Genomic DNA, 23741 nt, shown 5'->3' on the forward strand with positions numbered 1-23741 from the left:
GATGCTGTTAACCCCAAGAAAATGGCAACACTGACCTGTATCTGGTACCCTCCTGGGATGACACATGGCTACAGATGGCTGACAGCCATGGAGGGGGCCACGGCCATGCATGGGGCTGTCCCCAGGTGCCACGCACTCGTAGGGCTCGTTCCCCTCCTAAGCCACTGCAGCAGGATGGGGTGGGAGGCTGGGTTTAGGAAGGAATCTTGATTTTTCTAGGAAAAGCAAGGCAGGGCAGCAGGGCCCTTAAAGCCTCCCCACATGGCACCCAGGCTGTGCTGCGCTGCCTGGGCTTTGCGGGACATGTATGCCCCTGAATCCTGGTCCACCGAGGATGCACCGTGAGTCCCAGTCCTGGCACAGACACGGCTGCAAGGCAGCAAGGGAGGTGATAGCCACAGGGACACAGACTGAGGGCACCCATCATCTGGGCAGCACACACACCAAGGGGGCTCACCCTCAACTCCCCACACACCCGGTCCTGGGGACCGTGTCCCTGACAGGCACTGTGTCCCACAGTCTCCCCATGGTGCCCACAGTTGGGGAGATTTTGACACTGTGAGCCAGTGATGGGGGGCCAGATCCTAACTTGTCGGCTGACTGTTTCGCAGGCTCTTCCGCCAGCTGCCCCCACCGCAAGGACGTGTGTGCTGATGGGATGGGATTGGGGCACAAGAGGGAAGCTGGGACAAAGGTGCTGCAATGCACTCCTCCTCCTCCTCTCTGCTCTTGGCAAGGCCCGAGGACTCCGGCTGGGAAGGGAAAAGGTTCCCAGGGCAAAGGTGTTAAATACCCTTCTCCCGTGCTGCTGTCACCTCACAGTCCCCGGGGTGTGAGAATCAGACTCTATTATCCCCTCATTAGGAACTAACATACTGTACTAACCTTTTCACATGAAAGCTAAGGTCTGTTCACAAACAAAAGCTGATGCTTGGTTCCCAGGAGTGGAAAAAACCCAACCCCACAAGCACTTAGCAGGGGCTCTGGGGCCAGGCGGCCCCACTGGCTCCATGCAGACCTTGCTGAGCCCCAGCGGATGCTCCAGGGGGAGGACGGGGCTCCATGAGTGGGGGGCCAGCCAGGCATGCAGCCCCAGTGGAGTGGAGCAGGGGAAGCCCACCCAGGGTGAGGCGTCCTTGTTCCAGACCCTGAGATGGCTGGAGTCCTCCTTGCCTGTCCCCCCCAGGGAGGGATGGATGGGGTTGAGGGTAGAGGTGCAAGGGGGACTCCCTCCCATGGGGTTTATGCTGCAGGGAGCCTTTCCCCGTCAGGGCACGCTGCCTCAGCTGTCCGCTAGACAGGGGTCCCCAGGCGGCAGACCCCCTTCAGCCACTGGAGCCGCTGCAGCTCACCCCAGGCTGCCCCTAAGCAGTTTGCAGGGCTCAGGCTGGTTCCTCCCGCACCGCTGACCAAAGCAGGTTGGGATTTGTAATGTCTGCAACTCCCACAACCCTTCAGGCTACCCTGAAAGGTGGGAAGTGAGGTTGGGAAAGCATCACCCGGCCATGGAAAAAACCATCTGCACAACACCTGAGGCCCCAGGTCAGCATCCAGAGCGGCAAGATTCTAAGAGCACCGAGCACAGAAGGCGATGGCCTCCCTGGGAAACATGGCAGCAGCAGGGACGGGACGTGTATCACTGTGGATCACATTTCCCTGCCCCAGACATTGGCAGACATCTCCTGAGAAGATGAACAGTTGGAGTAACATCCTCCTTGCTCAGGCTTTTAATTAAATGAGACCTGTCTGGGATGGCAATTTGAGCTTCTGCCCATCACAGCTGCTTGATGCTGAGATAAAGAAGGGGCTAGAGGAGAGATTGGGCTGTGTGTGAGAAAAAGAAAAGTTTTCCTGATTTCTTCACTTCAAAAATATCTGCTCTGCCCCACTTTTTGCTGGAGACCTTTGACAGCTCGGGGAAGTGGGCTTCAGAGGTGCCTAGGGTCACAGTAAGTGCTGAATGCCTGAAGAGTTCCACACCTGGTGACACATCCCTGCCTTCCCACATGGCTGCAAGACCCCACAAATCCCACACTCACTTGTTGCCTTGCAGCCTCGACCAGCTCCATGCTTCTAACAAGGAAGGCAGGAGGAAGGAGAGATTTGTGTCCATTTCACCGCCCCCCGCCACGTCCATTGCTTCCTTCCCTGCCTGCCTCCACCTGCAGTCAGCTGTGAAGGCAGCTCCCACAACCCGCCTGTCCCTAAGGGCTGAGGGACTTTTCCAGGTCCCCCAACTAGCTGCTGACCCATTCCCAGTGCCCCAGCGTGGGGCAGGGATGGGGTGCTCCCCCAGCTCTGTCGGCGGGTCCCATTGCAAAGAGGCAGGTGGTTTTTGCATTGCACACACATGTTTATTAGATCCTGGCCCAAGCCCACTAAGCTGTTTCACACAGGCTGCAGGCAACAGCTTCCAGAGCTGTTTCGCTTCCATGGGATGCTATGAAGGTGTCATCAGTGCTACACGCTGTTTTGCAAAGTAATTGAATTAAAACCGGTGAAACGTTTCAGTGCTGCCTGGCTGCTCTCCTCTGTGGTGTGGTTGGGTGCAGCGGCCCAGGGTGGCCTGAAGCACACGTGGCTGCTCTCCTGGGCTGCTCTTTTCAGTGGGTCACTTTTTTTCCCAGTTGCTGCAGTCAGATTTGGGTCATCAGGCTTGATCTAAACATGTCAGAGGACTGGAATTCAGGGGGAAGCAGAAGCATGATAAACGCAGGCTGTCTCCCGGTGCGCTTCTGGGCTGGTTTCAAAAAACTCTTGGTTCACTCTTAGTGTCCAGCAGATGGGCTGGGAAACCCGACGGCAGATTTAGTTCATCGCCCGACACAGATGCCTTGGTGCTTGTGGCGGTGAGGGCAAAGCCTGTCCGCCGCACTGGCATTGACTGCAGCAGCACCTCTGCACACATGTGTCTGTGTAACGGAGATGAGCATGCGGCCGAGTTAGTGCTGCCTGTCCATAGTTCAGAAGTACCCTTGAGCCACAAACTGGGCCAAGGCCACGGGCGTTAAGCTTTGTGCAAGGTGAGAAGCGATCCTTACCCAGCAGCCAGGACGGACGAGGCAGGAGGAGGGAGAGCTGGTGCAGAGGAGAGGCACAGAGCTGAGTCGGGACCCTCGTCCCCCTGGCCATCGTTCCCAGGCTTCCCAGTGCCAGCTGAATCCCACAGGTCCTGAAGAGATTGATGCTCTCCAGGGAGGGCCAGGCAGAGCACTGTCAAACTTACTGTAGCTGTGAGAGAGGAGTGGCCAGGAGGGTTTGTCCACTGCCTTCAGCCCAGCCCTGCTGCCCAGAGCTCCTCCCCAGCTCCAAATGTCCAGCACGCTCGGGTCCAGCATGAGAGATGCACAGCGTCGTCCGAGCAAGCACGCTCGTTCCCAGGGCAGGCAGCAGCCCCTGACCTGCCGGGAGACCAGCCAGAAGACACAAACGGAGAGATGGGTTTAGAGGACGGATCTGGATTTTCTGCTTCCCCTGCCTGAGGTCCACCTGAACCCAATCATTTCAAAGAGGTTCAGAACCAACCAAGCCACCTTGAGGCAAGGAAAATTAACTTCAAATGCAACATTTTAAGCTGAAACAAGTGATTCCCCACCCCCATTTTTCAGTTCAGACCATGCAGTGATGAGCAAACTGCAGTCCAGTTCATGCAGATGCCAAGCTAGAGACCTCTTCAGCTCCATCAGCATCCTCACCCAACACTCTCCGCAGGTCCCTGAAGCCTTTCTGGTCCCCACCTGCTATGTCAGGGGGCTCAGTGCCCTTTTCCTCACTGTTCATTTCTTGTGGCCATTGCTGGTCAGGGCCTCTGGCCACTGCCTGCCAAGAGGTCCTGCAGACCAGCAGAGCTCTGGGATGCACAGGGCCAGGACTAGAGGATAAAACCCTCTGAGCTCTGCCTGAGCAGCCCAGAGCAAGCAGACTCAGTATTTGCCCTGGGAGGGAGGGCTGGAGGGAGCAGCTGGGTGGGAGCTTCTCCTGCTCAGCCCCATTTCACGGGTACCTGCAAGGTTGAGGTTCCTCAAACCAACAGCCCAGGCCCTCACACAAGTTCTTGCATACAAAAATGATACATGGAAATGAAAAATGGTACCTGGGTAGAGGCTTTGGAGGGAAGCAGCTTGCCATTTGGTCTTGGAGGCTCAACCTCAAAGTCCAAGGCAAGTCAAAGTCCAAACCTCCAAGTCCAAGGCTTTCTGGGGAAGGTGTGGGTGCCGATCTGCCAGAGCACCAGCCTCTGCCCTCACTGCTCTGCATGAGCCATTAGGGACAAACCACACCAATGCAGAAGGTTACAGGGACCTCTGAAGCAGAGCATCCTTGGCAGCCCAGGAGACACCGCTCAGCTCACGGTGACTCTGACTGCCCTCAGGATTCCTGCTCCTCCAGTTTTACTCTCAGGCAAAGGAGAGGCTAAAGAGACATTATTATCCCCCCATGATAAAAGGGGACCTACCCGGGTGCTACCTGTGCCCTGCTGAATTACAGAGTCTGAGTGGAGATGGCAGAGGAGACACTGAAAGACCAGCCTGACACACAGCCACCCCTGTGGAGAGCACCCAGGTGGTCCTGGCACAGCCAAATCTGCACCTGCACCCGAAACCCCAGGGCTGAGCTAAAGGGAGCATGGTGTACAATGGCAGCATGGCACAGCACAGGGCAGGGCACCAGTCATGCTGGGCTCCCACTGCATGCTGCACCATGATGATGTGACACGGGAATGCTCTTGCTTGGGGACAGGAGTCCCAGGGACTGGGACACCAAGGTTTGCCATTCCCCTGCCACTCTCAGACAAGCTACCGAGTCCTGTCCCCGGCCTCACCATGCACAAAACAGAGATGGAGACTTCGCCCAAGGCTGTGTCACTGTTGCGTCACCGCTGCACAATGGCACCTGACGCTGGGTGACAGGGACAACCCCAAGCAGCCAGCACCGTCACGGGCAGGGCCAGGATCAGAACACCCCCCTGCACCCTTTCTCCTTTGACAAACACCCCCAGAGCCTCCCTCCCTCCATGCAATGCCCTGACAGATGCTCAGCAGGTCCTGACGCCACCTCGGCATCTCAGCTGGGAGCTGGGAGGGGACCACAGTGCTGCGGCATGGGGCTTGGCACGGGGCCCCACACTGCCACGGCCCTGGGAAAGCCCAGCACTGGCTGCCGCCATCCTGCTGCGCGGCAGAGATGAGAAGAAAAACAACTCTTGGGGCTTGCCCTCACCTCCCATCCTCGCCCTGCGCCACGGCCCTGCCGGCTCTTTCATCTCTAAGCGCCAGTGGCTCTTTCATCTCCCGCCTGGAGGTGCAAATCGCTCCCCTCTCGCGGCAGCTGCCCCTGTCACTGGCCACTCATGCCGGCATCGGCACTTGGCCCTACACTGCCGGCACCAAATGGCTGGCAACCTGGCTGCCCTGCAAGGTCCCGCTTGATGGGAGGGGGGTGGTGGGTGAGGACCTCTGTCCTGGAATCGGCGGTTACCTCTGCAGTCACCGGCAAAGTGCTCAGGACCCCCAAAATCTGGCTGCTCCCAGGTGCCTGCAGAGGAATTGAAGCACCAGGATTTCTTCTGGTTCTCTGTGCAAATGAGAGGATGCTGGGCCTGCACCTGCTCTTGTTCATGTTTGCTCAAACTCCGCTCATTTTTGTTAACTTGTGCCAATGCAAAACCAGCCCGCTGGGATGGGGAGCCATCTACCCCAGCAGGCAGACATCTGTGCCACCCTGGTTTTGCCCATGATGGATGACGAGGTGGTTCCCCAGCCTTAAAGCCTGAAGGAACCGTCCCGGCCACCCTGCCTGACCACCAGCCCAGGTAGGAGGGAAGCTCACCATCATCCTGGCAAACAACCCAGCAGTTTATGGTCCTGCTACAGCTTATCTTTGGATTTTGGTATAAAGGTGACAAGGCTTCACTATCACAACATAGGTCAGGGTGAATCCTTATGAGTAGCATTAAACAAGATGCCTCGTGGGTATGAACTGCAAAGAGAGCACAGCTGGGCCATGTGAAAAGCTGGGAGAGAATGAGAACAAGAAAGAGAGAAAGAGAAAAAGAAAAATAGAAAGAAAATGAAGAAGAAAAAGGGAAAGGACACGAAAAAGAAAAAGAAATAAGACAGGGAAAGCAACAGGCTCACGTGAAGCACCCTCACTACAGGACTCCCATGTGAGCCCAGGCCGAGAGCTGCCCCATGGCAGCCATGCACTGCCGGTGTTAGCTGCATGCGGCTCCCAGCTCTGCACTGCGGGGGCAGCTCTGACCTGAGCTGTTGCTGGGAACCACACACCCATGGGTGCCATCCCAGTGGTGGCACTGGAAGGGACCACGGCCCGGGCTGGGCGCACACCAAGCAGCATCACTGCATGCACCGACTCTGACAGGGAGCAGTAACAGTGCCATTGGGGCCGTCAGGCCTGGGGACATGGGCTGCAGTGGCAGCCTGACCCAGCCCAGGGAGCCAAGTGAGCCCCATCCAAATCCTACAAACCAGACAAAGAGTATACTGGCACTTCAGCTGCCTGTGCTGAGGCCGGCGGTGCAATGCCCCAGCTGGGCAATGCAATGCTGGAGCAAGTGCAATGCTGGGACAGACACCGCATGGGCACATAGTGTCAGGACACATCAGCATCACCATGTCACGTAACTGCACCCAAAAAGCCAGTAATTAACACCAAAGAGTTTTCACACCACCAAACGGCTCTTCTGTGAAGAGTCAAAGGGATGAGCTGTGGGAACGGCGACGCTCGTGGGCAAGGGGGCTCTGAACTGAGGGAGGGCCGCAGGCGGCAGAGCCATCGTGGCTCCCAGCACATGGGGCTGCCACCGATGAGCATCACGAGCTGCAAACCTGCTGGCGATGGGGTCGGGGATGATGGGGCAAGGGGAGCCCTGGCAGGACGGTCCTCTCTGGTCTGACCCAACCCCTTCATGAGGAAGGCATCCGTGCCTGAGCAGAACACACCTGTCCTGTCTGTCCCAGCTCAGATCTGCCACACAGGGACATTTAGAAGTCCCAGGGAGTTTGCCCCATGTGCCTTCACGAGTCCCAGTGAGGTATCTCGGAGAAACCCAGTTTTCAAGCCTGCCTTCTGGCTGGTCAAATGTTGAACATCAGTTAAAAGGAAGCAATTAGCACCTCTTGTTAATTGAATTGTTTTGCATGATTGCAGCAACTGAAAGGTTAATATCCATCCGAATTTAATGTAACCTTGCAAAACAGTCACAAAACTCAGCCCAGCAAAACCTGACAGTCCGTCTTAACACACACTGATGCTCCCAGCCTGCCTTCCCCTGCCAACCCCAACCATCCTGGCTACTTGCCCTTTCTCACATTTACTATTTATCCTTTTAACTCATCGCAGGGCATTTCTTCTCCCCTGGGACACCATGGTTTGCAGAGTTGTGTGAGGGGCACATGGGTTTAGCATCCCACTGATGGAACGGAGAGGTCTGATCCTCAGGTGTCCCAGACAAATGCCTTAAAGACTCCAGCCAGACAAATGTGGTCTTTTGGGACAAGGGGACAATTGCACTTGGCCCTCTCCCAGCACTGGAATAAAGGAATAAAACCAGCCACCAGCAGCACCTCCACAAGCACCTTCTCCAGCCGTCCCTGCCCCGTCACAGTGGCAGAGGAGACCCCGAAGGGGACCGAAGGCTCAGAGAGGCAGCGGGGGTACTGCCGGGGCACCAGAGGGTTCAGGGCTGGAGCAGTCCAGGCGTCCGGCGCTGTTTGTTTCACTCCGGAAATCCGGATCTTACCTATTTAAATAAACCAGCCGGGAGGACAGCAGAGCGTCAGGCCTGTTGTTGAGTGCACAGGAAACAGCTGTATTCGATTAGGCAGGGCTAAGTTGGTGACTCTGATAGCCTGATAATAATAATAATAATGATAATAATAATAATAATGATAATAATAATAAAATCCTCTCCTGTTGCAGAACTATTTATTTTCTATAGAAAAATCCAACAGCAGCCCATGGCTGCCAGCGACTGGCTGGGTCCCTTCAGCAAGTCTGCAGGGGTGAGCTGTGGTGGGAGAGGCCGGAGATAATGTTTGTCTGACAGCTCATCTGAGCACCCGAGGGGGGCTCAGCCTGGCTTGGGGGTGGGTGATGCAGTGCCCCGCAGGGTTTTTGAGACCGATGGGTGGGTGCTCGGCTGATGGAGATGCCTTTGCAGCAGGTTGGGCACCCAAAGGGTAGTGGCTGGAATAAGCATCCTCACCCAGAGCACTATCCCCTTCCCAGTGCTGGGGAGTTGCCTCTCCATGCCTGTGGCATGTGCCACAGCCAGGCACGCACCAATAGTGCAGGACAACACTGTGATGCGCAGGACTCGGCTGTCTCAGGCTGTTCCCACCCCAGCTCCCTCCAGCCCTGTGGGTCTCTGCACCCACAGGAGAGGAAGAGGAGGTGGACAGGCAGAGTGTGGGGTGGGTGTCCTGGGGAGCCTGGGTAACATGGCTGGTTTTGTGCAGGGACCTGAACAAGGGTCATGTGTCTGAAAGTACCCCATTTGCTCCGAGCAGGAGGGCGTCCCTGTCCTCATCCCCATCTCCATCCTCATCCCCATCCTCATTCCCATCGCCATCCCCATCCTTGCCCCACATCTGTGCATGCTCCGAGGCTCACCAGGAACACCCCAGGCTTGCCGTGTGCTGAGTCAGCACTCTGGCACAAGCAAGCTGTGGCAGTGGCATGCAGCATGGTGGGTCCTTGCCCTCAGGCATGCATGGGGCCAGGGAGGCATTTTGGGCAAGGCCCCGAAAATGTGGCCAGGCAGCGACTCACTCCTTCCACCCACCAGGAAGGACCCAGACCAGCGCGTGCTGAAAATCCTGCTTCTTGGAAGCCGGTCCTGTTTTTTTCATGGCTCTTTGAAAAAAACTTGGCCATTGCCCAGCCCTAACAGAGCTACACTGCCTCTCCAGCTCCTAGACTCCCAAGTGACCTCCAGGAATATTTCCACGGCTGCCCACACAGATTTCCCAGGAAGGGCAGTGTGCATTTTCAGCAGCAGAGCAGCCACGTTCCTGCTGTCCTGTTTGGGCTACCCTGTTTCTCCAGGGTAATCCCAGCTCATAGAGGAGGCTTTTGTTTTAACTTCTGACATGGTGGGATGCAGCTGGAGGAGCCAGTGGCAGCAAATATATTTGTCACTCTCCCCTATTTGCCTCTCTGTTGGACGCAAAGCCTGTGGGTCCCACTTGCATATGGCTGTTTAGACTGTTTGGCTTCAGCTTGTTTGAGCTTCTGGGGGTGGCTCTGGAGCCACCCCTGCCCTGGTGGTCCCTGCACAGACCCCAGAGGATGGGGTACTGGAGCCTCAGCTCTCAGCAAGCCTTTGGCAGCAAAATCAGGCTTCAGAGGAGAAATGAGGGCTGGGAGCAAGTTCCAGTCTTGGTGCTCAGCTCCTTTTCTGAGACAAGAGATGGTAGATGAAACATGCAGAGCCCCGACCAGGACCAGGCAGCTTGCAGGGTTCAAGGTCACCTGCAGCTCCTCGCTGTCAGGTCACAGGGGGAAAAGCTGGAGGCGGGATGGAGGGATTTTCCCAGCAGGCTCCCTCCCTGGCACGCCGCCTGTCCCCAGATGCTCTGTGATGCTGTAGCAAGCCTCGGCGCCAGATGCAAAGCAGCTGAGCCTCATTTAGCAGCTCAGTGCTTCATTGGGGAAATTCCCTGCCTGTCCTTTTCCTGAAAAGAGGCCGGAGCAGGAGCTGGACCGAGGGATGGGTCAGACCCAGCCCTGGGCCCTTCTCCCACCTTTCTCAGGGTCTCCAGGTGCAGATTAAAACTGTGACAGCAAATAAAAGCCTGAGGATGAGGGAATGCTCAAGCCATCAGCAGGTGTCCAGGTGGGATGAGAGCTGACACTGCAGACGCCCCTGGGATTCACAGGGCTGGGCGGCTGTGCTCTCATCCAGCAGCCGTTTCCTGGCATGAATTTTTGGCATGATCCTGCCTCACCGCTTCCCTCTGGGAAATTTCACTGATAACGCCAGCGCTGAGATAAAGAAAAACGCCCTCCACATTCCCACCCAGCTGCCTTCTGGAGCATCTGTCCTGCCTGGCCCCGGCTCTCCCAGCAGCGCTGGGACATCTTGCAAGGGGCAAAGCACAACTCCTGGCCCTGCAGGCGATGCTCAGCTCCCAGGGACCCCTCAAGCATCTCTCCTCGCCTTGCACGTGGGCCAGAAGACCTGGAGCATCACTGGGCCTGCTCGTCCTGCTCCGGGCTGGCCAGTCGGGTTCCCACGTACCACCTTGACGTCACCCCGAGAGCACAGGAGTGAAAGGGGGGCCCTCGGGCGCCTGACAATAGCGCTTTCCTTCCCCATCAATAGCAGCGAGAGACACGCTGGGCTGACACGGAACTGTGCACAACAAAAGCCAGTGTCCGAACAAATCTTCTCAGGCGCTGGGTCCCCCGGGTGACCTGGGGTTAGCCGGGACTTTTGCTCCCGCCCGGCCCTCCGGAGCAGGAATGTCCCTCCGCACTGCGCCATGGCTGGTTCCCACGCTTCCAACCTGCTTTGCTATTTATCAGCAACCGGCCTCTAATCCCCTTTGTGAAGGCCTGAATCAAGCTCAGCACAATGTGGCAAAAAGGGAGGGGGTGGGCGGGAGATGAGGGAGGGGAAAACAGTCCCAAAGAATGAAAATCAAACCCTTCACCTTTTTCCCCCAACCCTGATGACAATTCCCTGGGGATTCTTTAGGCCATCACCCCTCTGGGCAGTGCCAGGCTGCAGTGGGGGGCCAGGTGGCTCAGCCTGCTAGAAGGGGCTTGTGGTGGGATGTGATGGTGTTTAAGGAACAAGCATGCACACACATAAAAAAAAAAAGCACTTGCGTCCCCTCTTAGGTTAATTTGGCTTTGATGCTCACTGCTCTTTCATGACCCTCCTCCTGCGGCAGTTTCATTCACCACCTCTGGCGATGAGCCTGTGGTCCCCACACTTTCCCAACAGGGATGGAGGTGTGTGCTGGAACATCACCGGAAGGTGTCTGTGGGGGAACAGGGCAACTCTAACTCCAATTGCCTCCTGTTGCAGCCACCCCACCGCAGCTTCTCCCTGCTACCACAACCCTCTCTCTTCACAACCGACAAAATTTCCCCAACCCCACTGTGGGCAGAGCTGGGCACAGGTGCCCTGGGTTGGGCTCCATCCTCCCCGGGGTCGAGCCCCTTGGCCGACTCCTGTTTGCTTTAGGGGAGGATTCGCAAGCCCTTTCCCCAGATAACTTTGGAACAAAACAGTTTCCAAAGGCTGCGCTACTTACAAATGAGGGATTTCAAGCTTTTGTCCTAAATCTAATGCTGTTTTCTTTGCAAACGGCGGGGGAAAAATGTAAAAGAAGAAGAGACGACCTCGAATACTAATCTTGTTAGGTTAAACTGTTCGCTAAACAGATGGAGGTGCAAGGCAATGGGATTTTTGTCTTTTTGAGGAAGGGGTTAGGTCTGTAGGGCACAGAGGTCATTCCGGGCAAACTGGCAGCTTTGCTCTTTGTGTTGCAAGAGCAGGGAGAAAGTAAAGTGGCAAAAATGCTCCTAGCTGAGCGGGTACGGTGTGGTTTAACCCTCTGTTGTTCTGGTGGTCTCACAGGATAAAGCCCCCAGGCCTTGCTCCAGGCTTCGGGGTTACTCACCGCCAAGGCCAAGGCACCCCAAAAGGGACACACTGAGAAAGACCCTGTTACTCCCCAATGCTGCAGCACCTCAGCATTCCCCAAGGAATATCCTCCCAAAAGCCACGCTCTGGCTCCTCCGGCACTTGGCCCATCTGGGGATGGCAAACTCTGTCATGGCCGCTGCAGCTGCCACTGGGACCCACTCCCAGGCTGACTGCATGCAAGGGCTGTTGGCCTGCTGGAAGATTTGTGCCCTGGGCTGTGAACAGGAGCAGTGCCCCTAAATCCCTCAGGAGACAGAAACTGTTTCAGCTGGAGGGTCCAGACCTGCAGGGGAACGTGGTGGCAGCCTCAGCACGGCCCCTCTCGCTGCTCCTGTGGGTCAGCCGTGGGCCAGGGAGAGGCCGGCTGGGGTTAGTGCTGTCGATTCTGGTCAGGGTCAGGAGCTGAGAAGGTGCCACTGTGGCACCCAGGACAGGCAGTTTGGATTAACCCAAACCACTTTCCTGCTGACGTTGTCCCCAAAGGCCAGGCAGGGAGCTGGCAGAGCCCTGGGGATCAGCCCTGCTGCAGAGGGCCCGAAGTAGCACAGCTGCCGTCACCCCCAAGTCCTGCAGCCCTTCTTGATGCTTGGCTTTTGCACCCCGCCATGCCGAAATACCCCGTGCCCCGGCTGGGCATGGTGGCTAGCCTGGGCCTAGCAGGGAGCAGTACCCGGGCCGCAGCCATCTTGCGCCCTGCGGCACCCCACGGGTGCCAGCAGCGAGGGGGTTTGCCCTGGAGGAGGCACTGCCACCTACCTGGGGGACATGGGGATCCAGAGGGATATGGTAAGCGCCTGTTAGACACCCAGGACCCCACAGCGAGCGGTGAATAGCTGCTGGCTTTACTCTAAATCCCTCCAGGTTTTCCTCAGCTCTACAAGGGCCATTATTGTTCTCCTGCAAGCTCCACCAAATCCAACTAAAACCCTTTTCTAGCCTCATGCTTTGCTGCAGCCCGATCCTGTCCATCTCCCCCTGAATCCAGGGAGTCAAGAGATGCTGGCCTGGGTGCTGGTGCCTGTGTTTTGCACCAGCCTGGGAGCTAATTCCAGCCTGGATGCTAACACCAGTCTGGGTGCTTAAGGTCAGCCCAGATGCTATCGCTAGCCTGGGGTGCTAATGCCAGTCCAGCTACTTACTTAACACCAGTCTAGGTGTTAACTCCAGTTTGGGTGTTTAAGGCCACTCTAGGTGCTTAAAATCAGCATGGGTGGTAATGCCAGCCTGGATGCTTAAGGACAGTGCAGGGTGCTCAGGCCGACCTGGGTGCTCCTGCCTTGCCCACATTGCTATGAACCACCCCGGCACAGTTCCAGTACCCTGGGGAAGACACAGCTGGGACCCAGCCTGTGCCACTGTCACAGGCTGGGGTGACCCCACTTCCCCAGGTACCTGCTGACACCTACTTGGGGACAAATGCTGGGCAAGTGAATCCAGCTCACTTGCTGCATCTCTGCAGATCCAAGCCTCGCCTTTCCTCGAACTTTCTGCAGGAAGGAGAGGAAAGCCAGGGTCCCTGCAGGAAGCTCCAACCTGCTGGAGGCTCCGACACAGATGGAGCCTGGTGTGACCCCATCCTGCTGTCCCTGTGCTTCTCACCAGGCAGACCTGGCAGGGAGCATGGGCCTGTCTCTGCCAGCCCAGCACCAAAGGCTCCGGTTTGGGCACTGTGCCGTGCTGCCAGGCAGTAGTTGCACATGGCTTCCTGCCCTTCCTGCACGTGTGTGCACGTCCTCAGCCTGCCTGTACCCTGGTGTATTGCACTGGAGGGCACCTGGGGCAAAGCAGCAACAGAAATGAAAACACAAAAGTATGAAGAATTGGTCAAAAAAACAACAACCCCGACCGGATCTGACAAACCGGCAGCCAGAAACAAGGAACTGCCCAGTGGGTGAAACCCTCAGGGGTCCACCACAAACAGGATCTGCTCCCAAATGGCAGGAGAGGATGTGGGAAGGAAAGGGAGGAGGTCCTGAGCATGGTCAAGGAAAGGCCAGCTGGGAGAGGTGAGACGGCTGCGACAAGCTGAAGCCGGCCGGGATGCGAGAGGAACCCCTCCGGGCAGCGCGCCCAGCCCTGGCTCAGTGACCTCAGAGGCAGAGGGCAAAGCCAGACAACCCTGAGCACCCAAAAGTTATCTGATTTTTAGGCCAGGACCCCAGAGGACTCTCTACACTGGTGCTGAGACACAGGACAACTATGTGCTGGAGCTGCTGAGGTTGGCATGAAACTCCTTGTGTGTTGTTTGGAAATAAAGGCTAAGGAGAGGGTGCTGTTGGGGCTTCCTGGTGGGACGTGCTCCCCCAAGTACTATCAGCCTGGCTGAGCATCACCCAGAACCGGGGCCCAACAAAATCACATGGGAAGACTCAGGACAGATGAAGCCTTGCTCAAGCCGGCTGCTTCCAGCCAGCATCTGCAATGGCACAGCGAGCAGTCCCCACAGCCCGTCCCTGCAGAGCTCACTTCTCTGTCCAGCCCAGCCCAACACCATCCTGTGAACCAGAGCTGGGATTTGCTGGGGGACATGTGTCCCCTCCACGCTCACCCAGCCCTGACCCCCCACATGGCTGGGTTTGCTGGCAATGAACCGCAGGGAACTGAGCAGCCACGGAGCCACCTTGGGCTGGGAGGAAACTTTGCGCCAAAATAAAATCATGCCAAGAGCAGGTTTACGCACTCTCCTGTCTGGGATGAACTCTCCCAGCTGCTCCCACCTCCCTCTTCCCCGATCCCCTACAGATAACGCACCTGATTCCTCCCTCTGGTTACAGCTGTGAGTCCAGCGCAGCATCCTCCACAAAATGCTGCAGCCAGGTCCTGCAGGAGCTGAAGGCGCCTGCCCACGCATGTTGGAGTGGGGGCTTGGGACCTGCTTTGCTCCCCTGGGGGCCCGGGAGCTGCTTTGCTCCCCTGGGGGGCACAGCCATTGTGATCACATGAAGAGTGGGGTGGCTGCAGGCATCTGGTTTTGCTGTTGCAACATAAGCACGTTCTCAGCAGGCGCTTTCACACCCCCCTGCCCCATGTCATGCAGGTGGCGGACACAGCATGGTCCAGGCTGGGAATTTGCAGTCGCGTGTCTGCCCCCCCCCCCCCCCCTCCCCCAGCATTCAAAACAAACAGGAGATATGAAAACTCGGCCTCCAGAAAAATGTGTGAAGAAGGAAACAAAAAGATGAACTGGTCAGAGTGCCCAGAGGCTCAGCTGGGGGTCTGCAGGGCTGCAACAGTAAATAAACAACAGTCCTGGTGTCCTGGTATTTGTCACCTTGCTCAGCCCACTGCTCAGGCTCGGGGCTGTGAGCAGTGCCGCCGGGAGATGCACTGGCTAGCAGGATTGCACCAAAGCCAGCAAAGGGACAAAAGGAAAGAGGGGAAGTGAGCCTGCTGCATGGCAGGAGCTCAAATACCTTGCGGCACTCAAATGGGGGTTTTTGCTCTATCGTCCTGGCTGTGCCAATCCCCACACCGAGGGCTGGCACCCAGCACTGGCATCCGGAGTGAGCCACAGTGCCATCCATCCCAGCTGGGATGAGACCGTGGTCGGGAACACGTGTGAATTCTCACCACAACTGCAGCCCTGAACACCCTCCACGAGCAAAAGCCAAATGGTAAAATGTGCCCTTGGCTCTGCAGCGAGGTTTGCTATGGGAGCTGGGGCCAGTGTCCTGCTGGTGGGCACTGCTACTCCTCCAGCGAGCGAGCTGGTGAGGTGGTCTGCATTTATGCCATGGGCAGAAATAACCCATTTCCCCCTCTCTCCCCATATTGCACCCATGGAAGCAGCCTGGCAGAGGCCAAGGGGAGCACGGGGACATGCGGTCGCCTGCCAGACATGCCACCTCAGCTCTCTGCCCTATTCCCACCATTCCCTGCTGCACCATGCACAGCAGAGGCCCAGGGGACAGGACTTAAACTGCCCTGAGTTTGGTGTTCAACTGCATTCTGCCAACCGGACCCCCTCCTTGTCCTTGGGGAGAAAGACACTCCAGCTGAGGACAACTCTCCCCATCAGCATTTAGGGACATCAGGGACCAAGACCTATTACTCTCCAAACCACTGTCATGGGTGAATAGCCCAGACTGAAGCACCCAACATTTCAAAGTGTCCAGGAAGGTGAGATGAATCTCCCTGAACTGCAGACCTGTCAAGGGGCTGATTCCCCGAAAGCAGGGCCCATGGCGGGAGCACGATGCCAAGCAAAGCTGACAAGGGTGCTGGCATCTGCCGGCCACCGCTGTGGGTCCCAGCGGGCAGCCAGACCTACTGGTATACTGGGGCTTCTCTGGGGTGCCCACAGCCCCTGTGCACATAGCTCACGCCAACACACAAGCTCAGCACAGGCGTTTCCTGCTCTCCAGTGTCTTCAGACCCTCTATTCACATCGAATTAATTTTACGCCTGTTTTCCCAGCCATAGGCACTCTGCAACCACTTTGAAGCTGGGACGCACAATCAGGCAGGAAAGGGGAAATTTCTGCTCCGGGAGAGGCAGAGGCAGCCTTCAAAGCTCCCTGCTGTCAAAATGCATTTAGAAAATGGTCCGGGAGGGGTGCTTGAGGTGGGCCCACCATGGAGTGAGAGCCAGACCAGCGAGGCACCATAGGCACAGGCTTTGTGCTGAGCCCTATTTCCAGATTCTCTTTCATTCCATTTGAGCTGTCAGAGGCCTTGGAGATGATGGACTTGGGAGCAAACCAGGTGTGGTTTCTTCCACACAGTAAACATCCATGCCTCCATTATCTTTAACAAACAGAGCACTGACTTCTTCCCTGAACTAGAAAAAGAGAATACCATGTCTTTTAAAATTTATTATTTTTGATTCTCTGAACATTTTCCCAGAGAAGAAAGGAGAAGTGAGGAACCTCCCGTACCAGACAGCACCATAAATGTGTCCTGCTACTCTGCAAAGCCTGAAAGGAAAACACCATCACCCGAGCCACTGGGGACATCACGTGTCCTGGGGCCAAAGTTGCTGTCCTGGAAAGCTGTGATGCCCAGCTCTGAAACCTAGGGCCGGGGTCTCCTGAGGACATGAGTCCAGGAAAGTGCTGGGCGAGAATCCTCTGGCTCAGCGGTCTTAAATGTAATTCATACCTGAGCATCCATGTGCTGTGCAAGCAGTACCCAGTGACATTCACACCGGCCAAGCCTGGACCAGTCCTGCTGACCCGCACCCCACCACTGCACCTCCAACCCACGGGAGCTGTGGCCACGGCAGCAGACCCAAAGCTCACCAGGCTTTAGGTACATGTTCAGTGCCTCCAAGGCTGTCATGCCACACTTGGTCGTGCTAGGGGTCCCAGACCTTCCTATGGAGTGCCAAGGCTCAGCAAGCACGGTGCTTCCCAAGGGAGGGGAGCTGAGGGGGTCCCAGGGCTGGCCTCGCCACCAGGACCACCCCACTGCTCTGCACAAGGCAAGTGGCAGAGCCAGGGGTCTGCTATGCTCCACCAAGGTCAGCTCATCAGCGCCTAATTATCACCACAGTGGAAACTTCTCTGTGACCATCCAACGCACAGCCATGGCCTCTTGCTCAGCCTGAACCTCCTCACAGAGCCCGACTGCCTTGTAACGCCCTTGCAGGCATGGGCTGTTATTGGATCCCCCCCGAAGCCTTTCCTTCCCCAGGGTAAACTAGATGCGAGATGTCAAAGATTTTGTGAAACATCAGGGGATCTTTATAGACGGCTGGAAAAGGCTTTCCATGGATAAAGACAGGGCAATCATCTCATTGCAAACAGACTGAAGAAGAGAGGGACACCTGCCAAGTCCGAACCAGAGCAGACTGTCAGTAAAATAAGAAGGTGAGAAATTCTCATGTGCTGTGAGCAATCATCCTCATCTGTCATGTAAGAGGAAGCTTGCTGGGTGGGAAAAATGTTTGACTGTCAGAAGAGGAGAGAAGTATTGGAAAGAACACCCTGAAATTAGAAATCACACTGGTGACAACTATAAACATTTCAGTAGGGTCAACAAATAAAACACCCATCTGCACAACCCAAACCCCAAACTGAAAAATCTTCCAGTTACCTTGAGCAGGAAGAAAATCTCCCTATTGCTGTGCTCCCCACAGCCCAAAGCTCAGTTTCCAGCTCTGCTGCTATTAACCTCCTCCACAGACAGGCTACTGGAGATAAAATGATCTTGGATGACAATCACAGCCTGGGGCATTCCCTGCCTGAATGAATCAACTTGAACAGCTACCGCTATTGCCAAAGAAAGGGCTTTGCTCCACATTTTGTGACTTACAGCAGCCCATAACCTTCTAGATAATATTTCTTTCAGCTCCATCAGTTCTTCATTGACTTTTCCACTTTATCTTAGTGAGGGTAACACACAGACGTTCGTGCACCAGCAATTGCATGCAATGGTTGATATTGAGGAAGCCTGTCGGACACTGCCAGCACTAAGGCTGTAATTTTTCTATACAGGGCCAGATCTTCCTCACAGAAGCAAAAAGACCATTTTGATAAATTTATATATCTCCCACAGGCTACCACTGAAAAACTTTTCCCCAGGGTGGAGAACCGGACCCTTCCTCACAAAGTCAGCTGTACTTGGGAGATCCTCGGATAAGGCATGCTGGGGACATTTTAAATAGCCATTTTTACTGAACTCCCTAGTCTGGCTCCCTATGAAGATAATTTTAATCAGGCAGACAGAGATTCCACAACCTCTGCAAAGCGGCTAAATGCACGAGCGTGCTGCGGAGGTGAGAGCGCACAGATGCAATGCAGTAGCTGAGAGAGCAACCTGCACAGGACTGGTACGCTCTGATTTCACCCAGCCTACAAAATACTCCCTTCTCCGTCATGACAGAGCCAACTTCTTATTTCTGACCATGGAACAGGCCATTTAAGGGACTTTCTGGCCACGGCTGGGGAGTGACAAAACATGGAGTTTAACTGACCTGCAATACCCCCTGGTTTTTCCTAGGCAGGTCACTTGTGCTTGCATAAGGTGGTGAGTCCTGCAGTCCTGCTGCATTTTGCTCCCTCCTAAAGGGATGGTGACATGTACCCTCCCAGGGAGACCTGCGGACACCCATGGTGTGTGGGGTTTCAGAAGCACTCCCTGATGCCCAAATTCCACCCTTGCTGTCTTGACAAGACCCAAGAGCAATGCTGAGGACTTTGCTAGATCCCTCCCTCCCCACCACAGCAGTGATGTGAGATGGACACAGAGCAGGCTGCAATTCGCATGTGCTCTTAAGTGCAAGAAACACCTGCTAAATAAACATGATTGTCAAAGGTAGAAGAGGAAAAAAAAAAAGGAAGACCCACATCTTATGCCATATAAAACATGGAGCAAAAATGCATGGACTGAACTGAAAAAGCCAGGGCAGAGAAGAGCCAAAGGGGAGCCATACACAGATTGCAATCCACAGAAAAGCAGCCAAAGAGCAGACGACTGCACAGGGAGGCAGAGATGACCGTTTAATGTCTTCTCACGTGGGTTGAAGAAAGCACAACACACTGGGCAGTGAGGATGGGTAATGGGAAGGACTGCAGCCCTCCATGGTCCTCCCCTGCTCCCTCAAATCCATGCCTGCGGGGAGGGACACTGCCAAATCTTCCTACATGTTTGCAGCCACTGAAAAGCATGAGAAGGAAGAGCTGGCACGTGCAGAGCCCTCGCTGGCTGGGCAGGGCAGGCGTGGGGGCTCCCAGGGCTGCCGGGGAGGTGCGTGTGCTCAGCATCACGGCAAGGAGCACCGGGGATGTCAGCAGGGATGGGTTCTGGACTACCTGATGTGAACGGAAATATTGTCACAGGCAACTATGGGAAAAGTGTTATTTTTTTGCTTTAAAGCAGTTTGTCTCCATCCGGGCATCTGGGGCATTTTTCACGGCGACTTCTGATTTTAAAGTTTTTTACCTCACTTTAGAGCTGGTTGATAACCAAGATGGGTTTCCTGGGATTTTGGGGGCAGAGAGGGTAAAACCCATCATTCTTAGCCCAGAAAACTGGCTGAAAGACTAAGAATTAAAATTAATGCCTATTTGGGGATCTCCCTCCGCAGCATATCTCAGGAAAACTGAGCAAAACCCATCCCACAGGTGGGGTTAGGAGGGACCAGGAAGGGTCCGGGGGCTTACGGCTCCCCAGGAACACTCATTCTCACCACAGTCCCAGCTCAGGCTGCTCAGCCCTGCTTGAGACCCTGCTTAGGACCCTGCTTAGCACCTACAGGGACATTTGCTGGCCCCATTCCTCGACGCCTGCAGCCACAGGCAGCCACAAGCCTCTGCTGCAGCCCTACAATCAAATCGGGTCCTCAAAAACCAGTGGAGGCAAGCGGGCGGCAGCCAGGGCTGGGGGACATCTCACAGTGACCCAGCTGTCTTGTCCCCGTTGGGGGGGGACCTCCAAGAGCCCCCATTGCACACCAAGCAAAAACCCTACCAGCCCACAGACACGCTCTGGTTGCTGCTGCTTTTTGTGCAGTGCAACAAAATCTTCCCAGAGCAGGGACTGAGCGGGGCTCAAAGCCCAAAGGCTCTCCCCAGCAGTCACGGGTGGTGGTGGGGCAATAACCCTGCTCCCCTCCCCAGCCCCCCAGCAGGCAGTCTCCCTGCCTTCGATAAGGGCAGAAAACAGCTGAAAACAAACAAACAGTTCGAGTTAATGGGGCGGCAGTTATTTTTGGCCTAGAGGGAGTTCACACACTCTGTGTTGTTTTAGTAAATAACTGTAAATGGAGCTTGTGGTGCAGGGAGCGGGCTGGGAACCGGCTCACTCCAGGCAGCGGGGAAGAGCCGTGTCTTGTCGCGCTGGTGCTAACAGGAAACCAACTGCCTCACCTACCTTAGCACCTCTCTGTACTCACACTTTTATTGTCCCCACATCCTTCGGCAGCCACATCAGAGAGAAGCTGAGGGGGCAGGGCAGGGGCAGGCAGCATCTCGCTGTGGGAAGGCAGCTCTGGGGCTTGTCACCCCTGGCAAGGAGCGGCGGCAGTGGGGGGAGAGCCCGCACAGCTCCACGTCCTTTCCAACAGATGCACGGGGAGGAGAAGCTGTGGCTCGCGTTGCCACCATGACATGGACAATGAAAAAGCCATGCTGTCATTGCTGGCTGTCGCCCTGGGACTGGGTGATGGGCTCTGGACCCAACCACCATTGCACCCAGTGCCAATCAGGGCTCGCTGCTCTCCTGCCTCCCCCATCACCTCCACAGCAGCATGCATGCCTGGCTATGTCTGGTAAGTCCACAACGGCATCTGCATCATCCTGAGTCAACAGGTCTCAGAAAAAGGCAGTTTTCTATGGAGATGCATCCTGCAGGAGAGCCAGGATTGCCTAACGCCCTGGCCCAGAGACTGGAGCCTTTGCATGTGCTGAGATGCAAAATAAACATTTTTTGTCCACTTTTTTTTTTTTTTGAAAGATTGATTACACTCTTGGGTGTCTGGGATAAGGATGCCGGGTGCCTGCAGAGGATTTTAGTGGCATTGGCTGAATTGGCCTGACTCCATAAAACAGATGCAAGGCTTTTCACAGGCAGAAAGCACAACCCATCAGGAAAACACACATAAAATCAAGTGACACATCAGCTCAGTAAGAGAAGGATGGTTAGAAACAATCCCCTTGCAAGGCCCGTAATCTCAGAGCAATAAAACTTGAAACTAAAAGACAGCCAGCAGCCACTGCCTGAGCAGAAGCAGGGGATGGGGACGCAGGATGAGGTTCGAGCAGCGGCATCAGGCTCACATCTGAATTTCTGCACTGGTGAGAGTTTAAATCAGGCTGCTGGTGACATTGGCTTGGGGAACTGCTCCCCAGTCCCATGGTGGCAGGGCAAGATGGTGCGGGGTAACTGGGGGAGACAGCTCCAGCGTGGCTGCATCACCAGGAGCTGCGGCGATGGCCCCGTGCCCAGAACATGGGAGCTGGGCTCCCAGCACCCGAGACCACACTGCTCCTACTGACCGTCTGCTGGCTTGCAAACTTCTAGCTAGAAAGGAATAAAACACATCCTGAGAACTGCTGGGAAGCCACCAGGTTCAGACAAAAAAGTAACTAAAATTAGACAATAAAGTCACTGCCATTTCAGCAGGGAGAGAGGACAAATAACCCAGCTTTCTCCTGCTCAAACCCCCAGGACCATTGGGAGTTAAACTCTCGGAGCATCTCTTACATACAGCATCCAGATGCCAAAGCTCAGGATCTTTTCACTCAATGACTGTTATATTTTGGATTCAGCTCAGTAGGTGAAAGGAGATAACTGAATGCTGCTGAGCTGGGACACTGAAAGCCCTTGGGAAATCTCACTTTGAAAGCTGACTGAACAGCCCACAGCCCCCAGGGCCAGTGGTAAGATACTGCAGGGTGCATGTACTGCAAGGCACCATCCCAACTCCTCTCCGTACCCCTTGGCGTGAGGACAGGCTGTGTGGGTCCATGGTATGGTGCCGGAGCACAAGGATGCTCATCCCTCCTGCACCCAGCCAAGGGCTTGGAGGGTCCTCGCCAACCCCAGCCAGGCCCACACATGGTGCAGCCACGGCTGCTCAGCTCCCAGCTAGCTTGGGGCTGTGTCCATTCCTGCCCAGCAACACCTGAGCCAAAGCAGCCATTAATTAATCGCTTGGAGTAATAAGCAAAGTGACTCCCCAGGAGCTGCTGTCGTGAATGGTGCTTGTCAGGCTCTCAGCCCAAGGTGGCTGAATGGTGGGACATCAAGAGGCCACCCGGCCGCTTGCCCTGTGCCCGAAAGGTGATTTGGTTAAGGAGGAAAGATCTCCTGAGCTTGGGACCATCAGCTAGTCCCAGTCTCTGTGTCACCAGAATGAGACCCCAGCGAGAATAACATCTTGTTGCAATGAGCAAATTAAGATCAATGCTGGTAATACAGGTGCTGGCTAGAAAATGGGCTGTGAACTCAGCGCTGCAGGCAAAGCTGGCACTGCAGAGAGGAACACAGCACAGCCGGGGAATGCGGGGAGCTGGTGCCAGCCTCCCCCATGCCAGCTCCTGCCCAGGTACCCTGGGATGGGAGCGAGCAGTGCCGGGGCTGAGGAGGCCTGGACAAGGTTGCAGGAAAGTAAAAAGGAAGCTGTGATGGTGGAAGCGCTGCAGAAGAAGGCACCCGATACCATCTCAGGAAGCAACCCTGCATGGGCAACTCGCATGCTAAAAAGTCTCTTGCATCCATTTCAAGGTTTCAGGGTTTTTTTCCAGTGGGGAAATGCCCATGCAGGGTGGCTGAGGGAAGCTTTTCCTGCAGGTTTTAATACACCCTGGGGGGAACTGGCCCTCGGAGCATGTCTAGGCTGGGGGCTGGGCTGTTCCCCTGAAGCTGCAGCTAAACTGTGCAGAGGGGGTCAGCCACCTGCGTGAGGCTCATTTGCTTTTCAGTAACAGCTCAGCAAAACGATCTGGGCTGCGCAGATGGCCCCTGAACACATACACCCAGAACTGAAGCTCGAAATGGAAAGGCCCCTTCCCTCTGGGCTCCATCCAGCTACCCCAAGCATGGCCAAGGCAGGTCCCATCCCCAGCCCTTTGGTGGGCAAATCCTTGCATGCACCCAGTGCAGGAGGCCCGCTGGCTGCAAACAGGCTTGTCTTGTGCTCAAATGCTTGTGCAATGCCAGGAAAAGGCATCTGTAGCCCCTCAGGCCAAGCCTCGGTGTCTGTACAGCCCTCCAGAAAGACTGGCTTGGTGACACCACAGCACTGGCTCCTGGAGAAGTGAGATGAGGGCTTCATCTGCCTCCCCAGGGAGAATCTGCTGCTCCTTGATTGCTGCCACGGGGAACAGAGGGTCACTTTTGTTGGATGATCTCATCAAACTTTGGTTATATCTGCAATACAAATCCTAAAAACACTGTGTTTGTAGGCCTATAAAAGGCTTCCCTGGGGGGAGATAAGAATTGAAGACAACTGGCCTTAATGATGTTGGAGAGATTTATGGGATCACCTTAAAAGGATTTATTGGAGGGCTTTTTTAATGAGCAAGTAATTAGTAGATTTATCTGTTTTTAGCTGCCTTGCTGTTTTATGGCCTTAATGAAATCACTTTCTAGGGTTTTTAATAATGTCTGATTCT

At 55.4% G+C, this 23741-nt stretch overlaps 1 protein-coding gene across 18 annotated transcripts in view; it reads right to left on the reverse strand.

Moving 5' to 3' along the window:
* EXD3 (exonuclease 3'-5' domain containing 3) overlaps positions 1-23741 on the reverse strand; it is a 296945-nt gene that overhangs the window by 31584 nt on the left and 241620 nt on the right. For 15 of the 18 annotated variants that reach the window (XM_075054966.1, XM_075054951.1, XM_075054959.1 and 12 more), the window contains one exon: positions 2343-3401. The exons of 2 other annotated variants lie outside the window; for them this stretch is intronic. In XM_075054966.1, coding sequence (XP_074911067.1) covers positions 2964-3401 — 438 coding nt within the window. In that variant the 3' untranslated portion in view covers positions 2343-2963. Of the gene's footprint in view, positions 1-2342; positions 3402-7762; positions 7872-23741 lie in introns of those variants that run through there. One more of the 18 variants, XM_075054963.1, reaches the window with a different exon arrangement.

This window comes from Buteo buteo, chromosome 23 (assembly GCF_964188355.1).
Source record: "Buteo buteo chromosome 23, bButBut1.hap1.1, whole genome shotgun sequence".
Classification (NCBI taxonomy): Eukaryota; Metazoa; Chordata; class Aves; order Accipitriformes; family Accipitridae; genus Buteo; species Buteo buteo.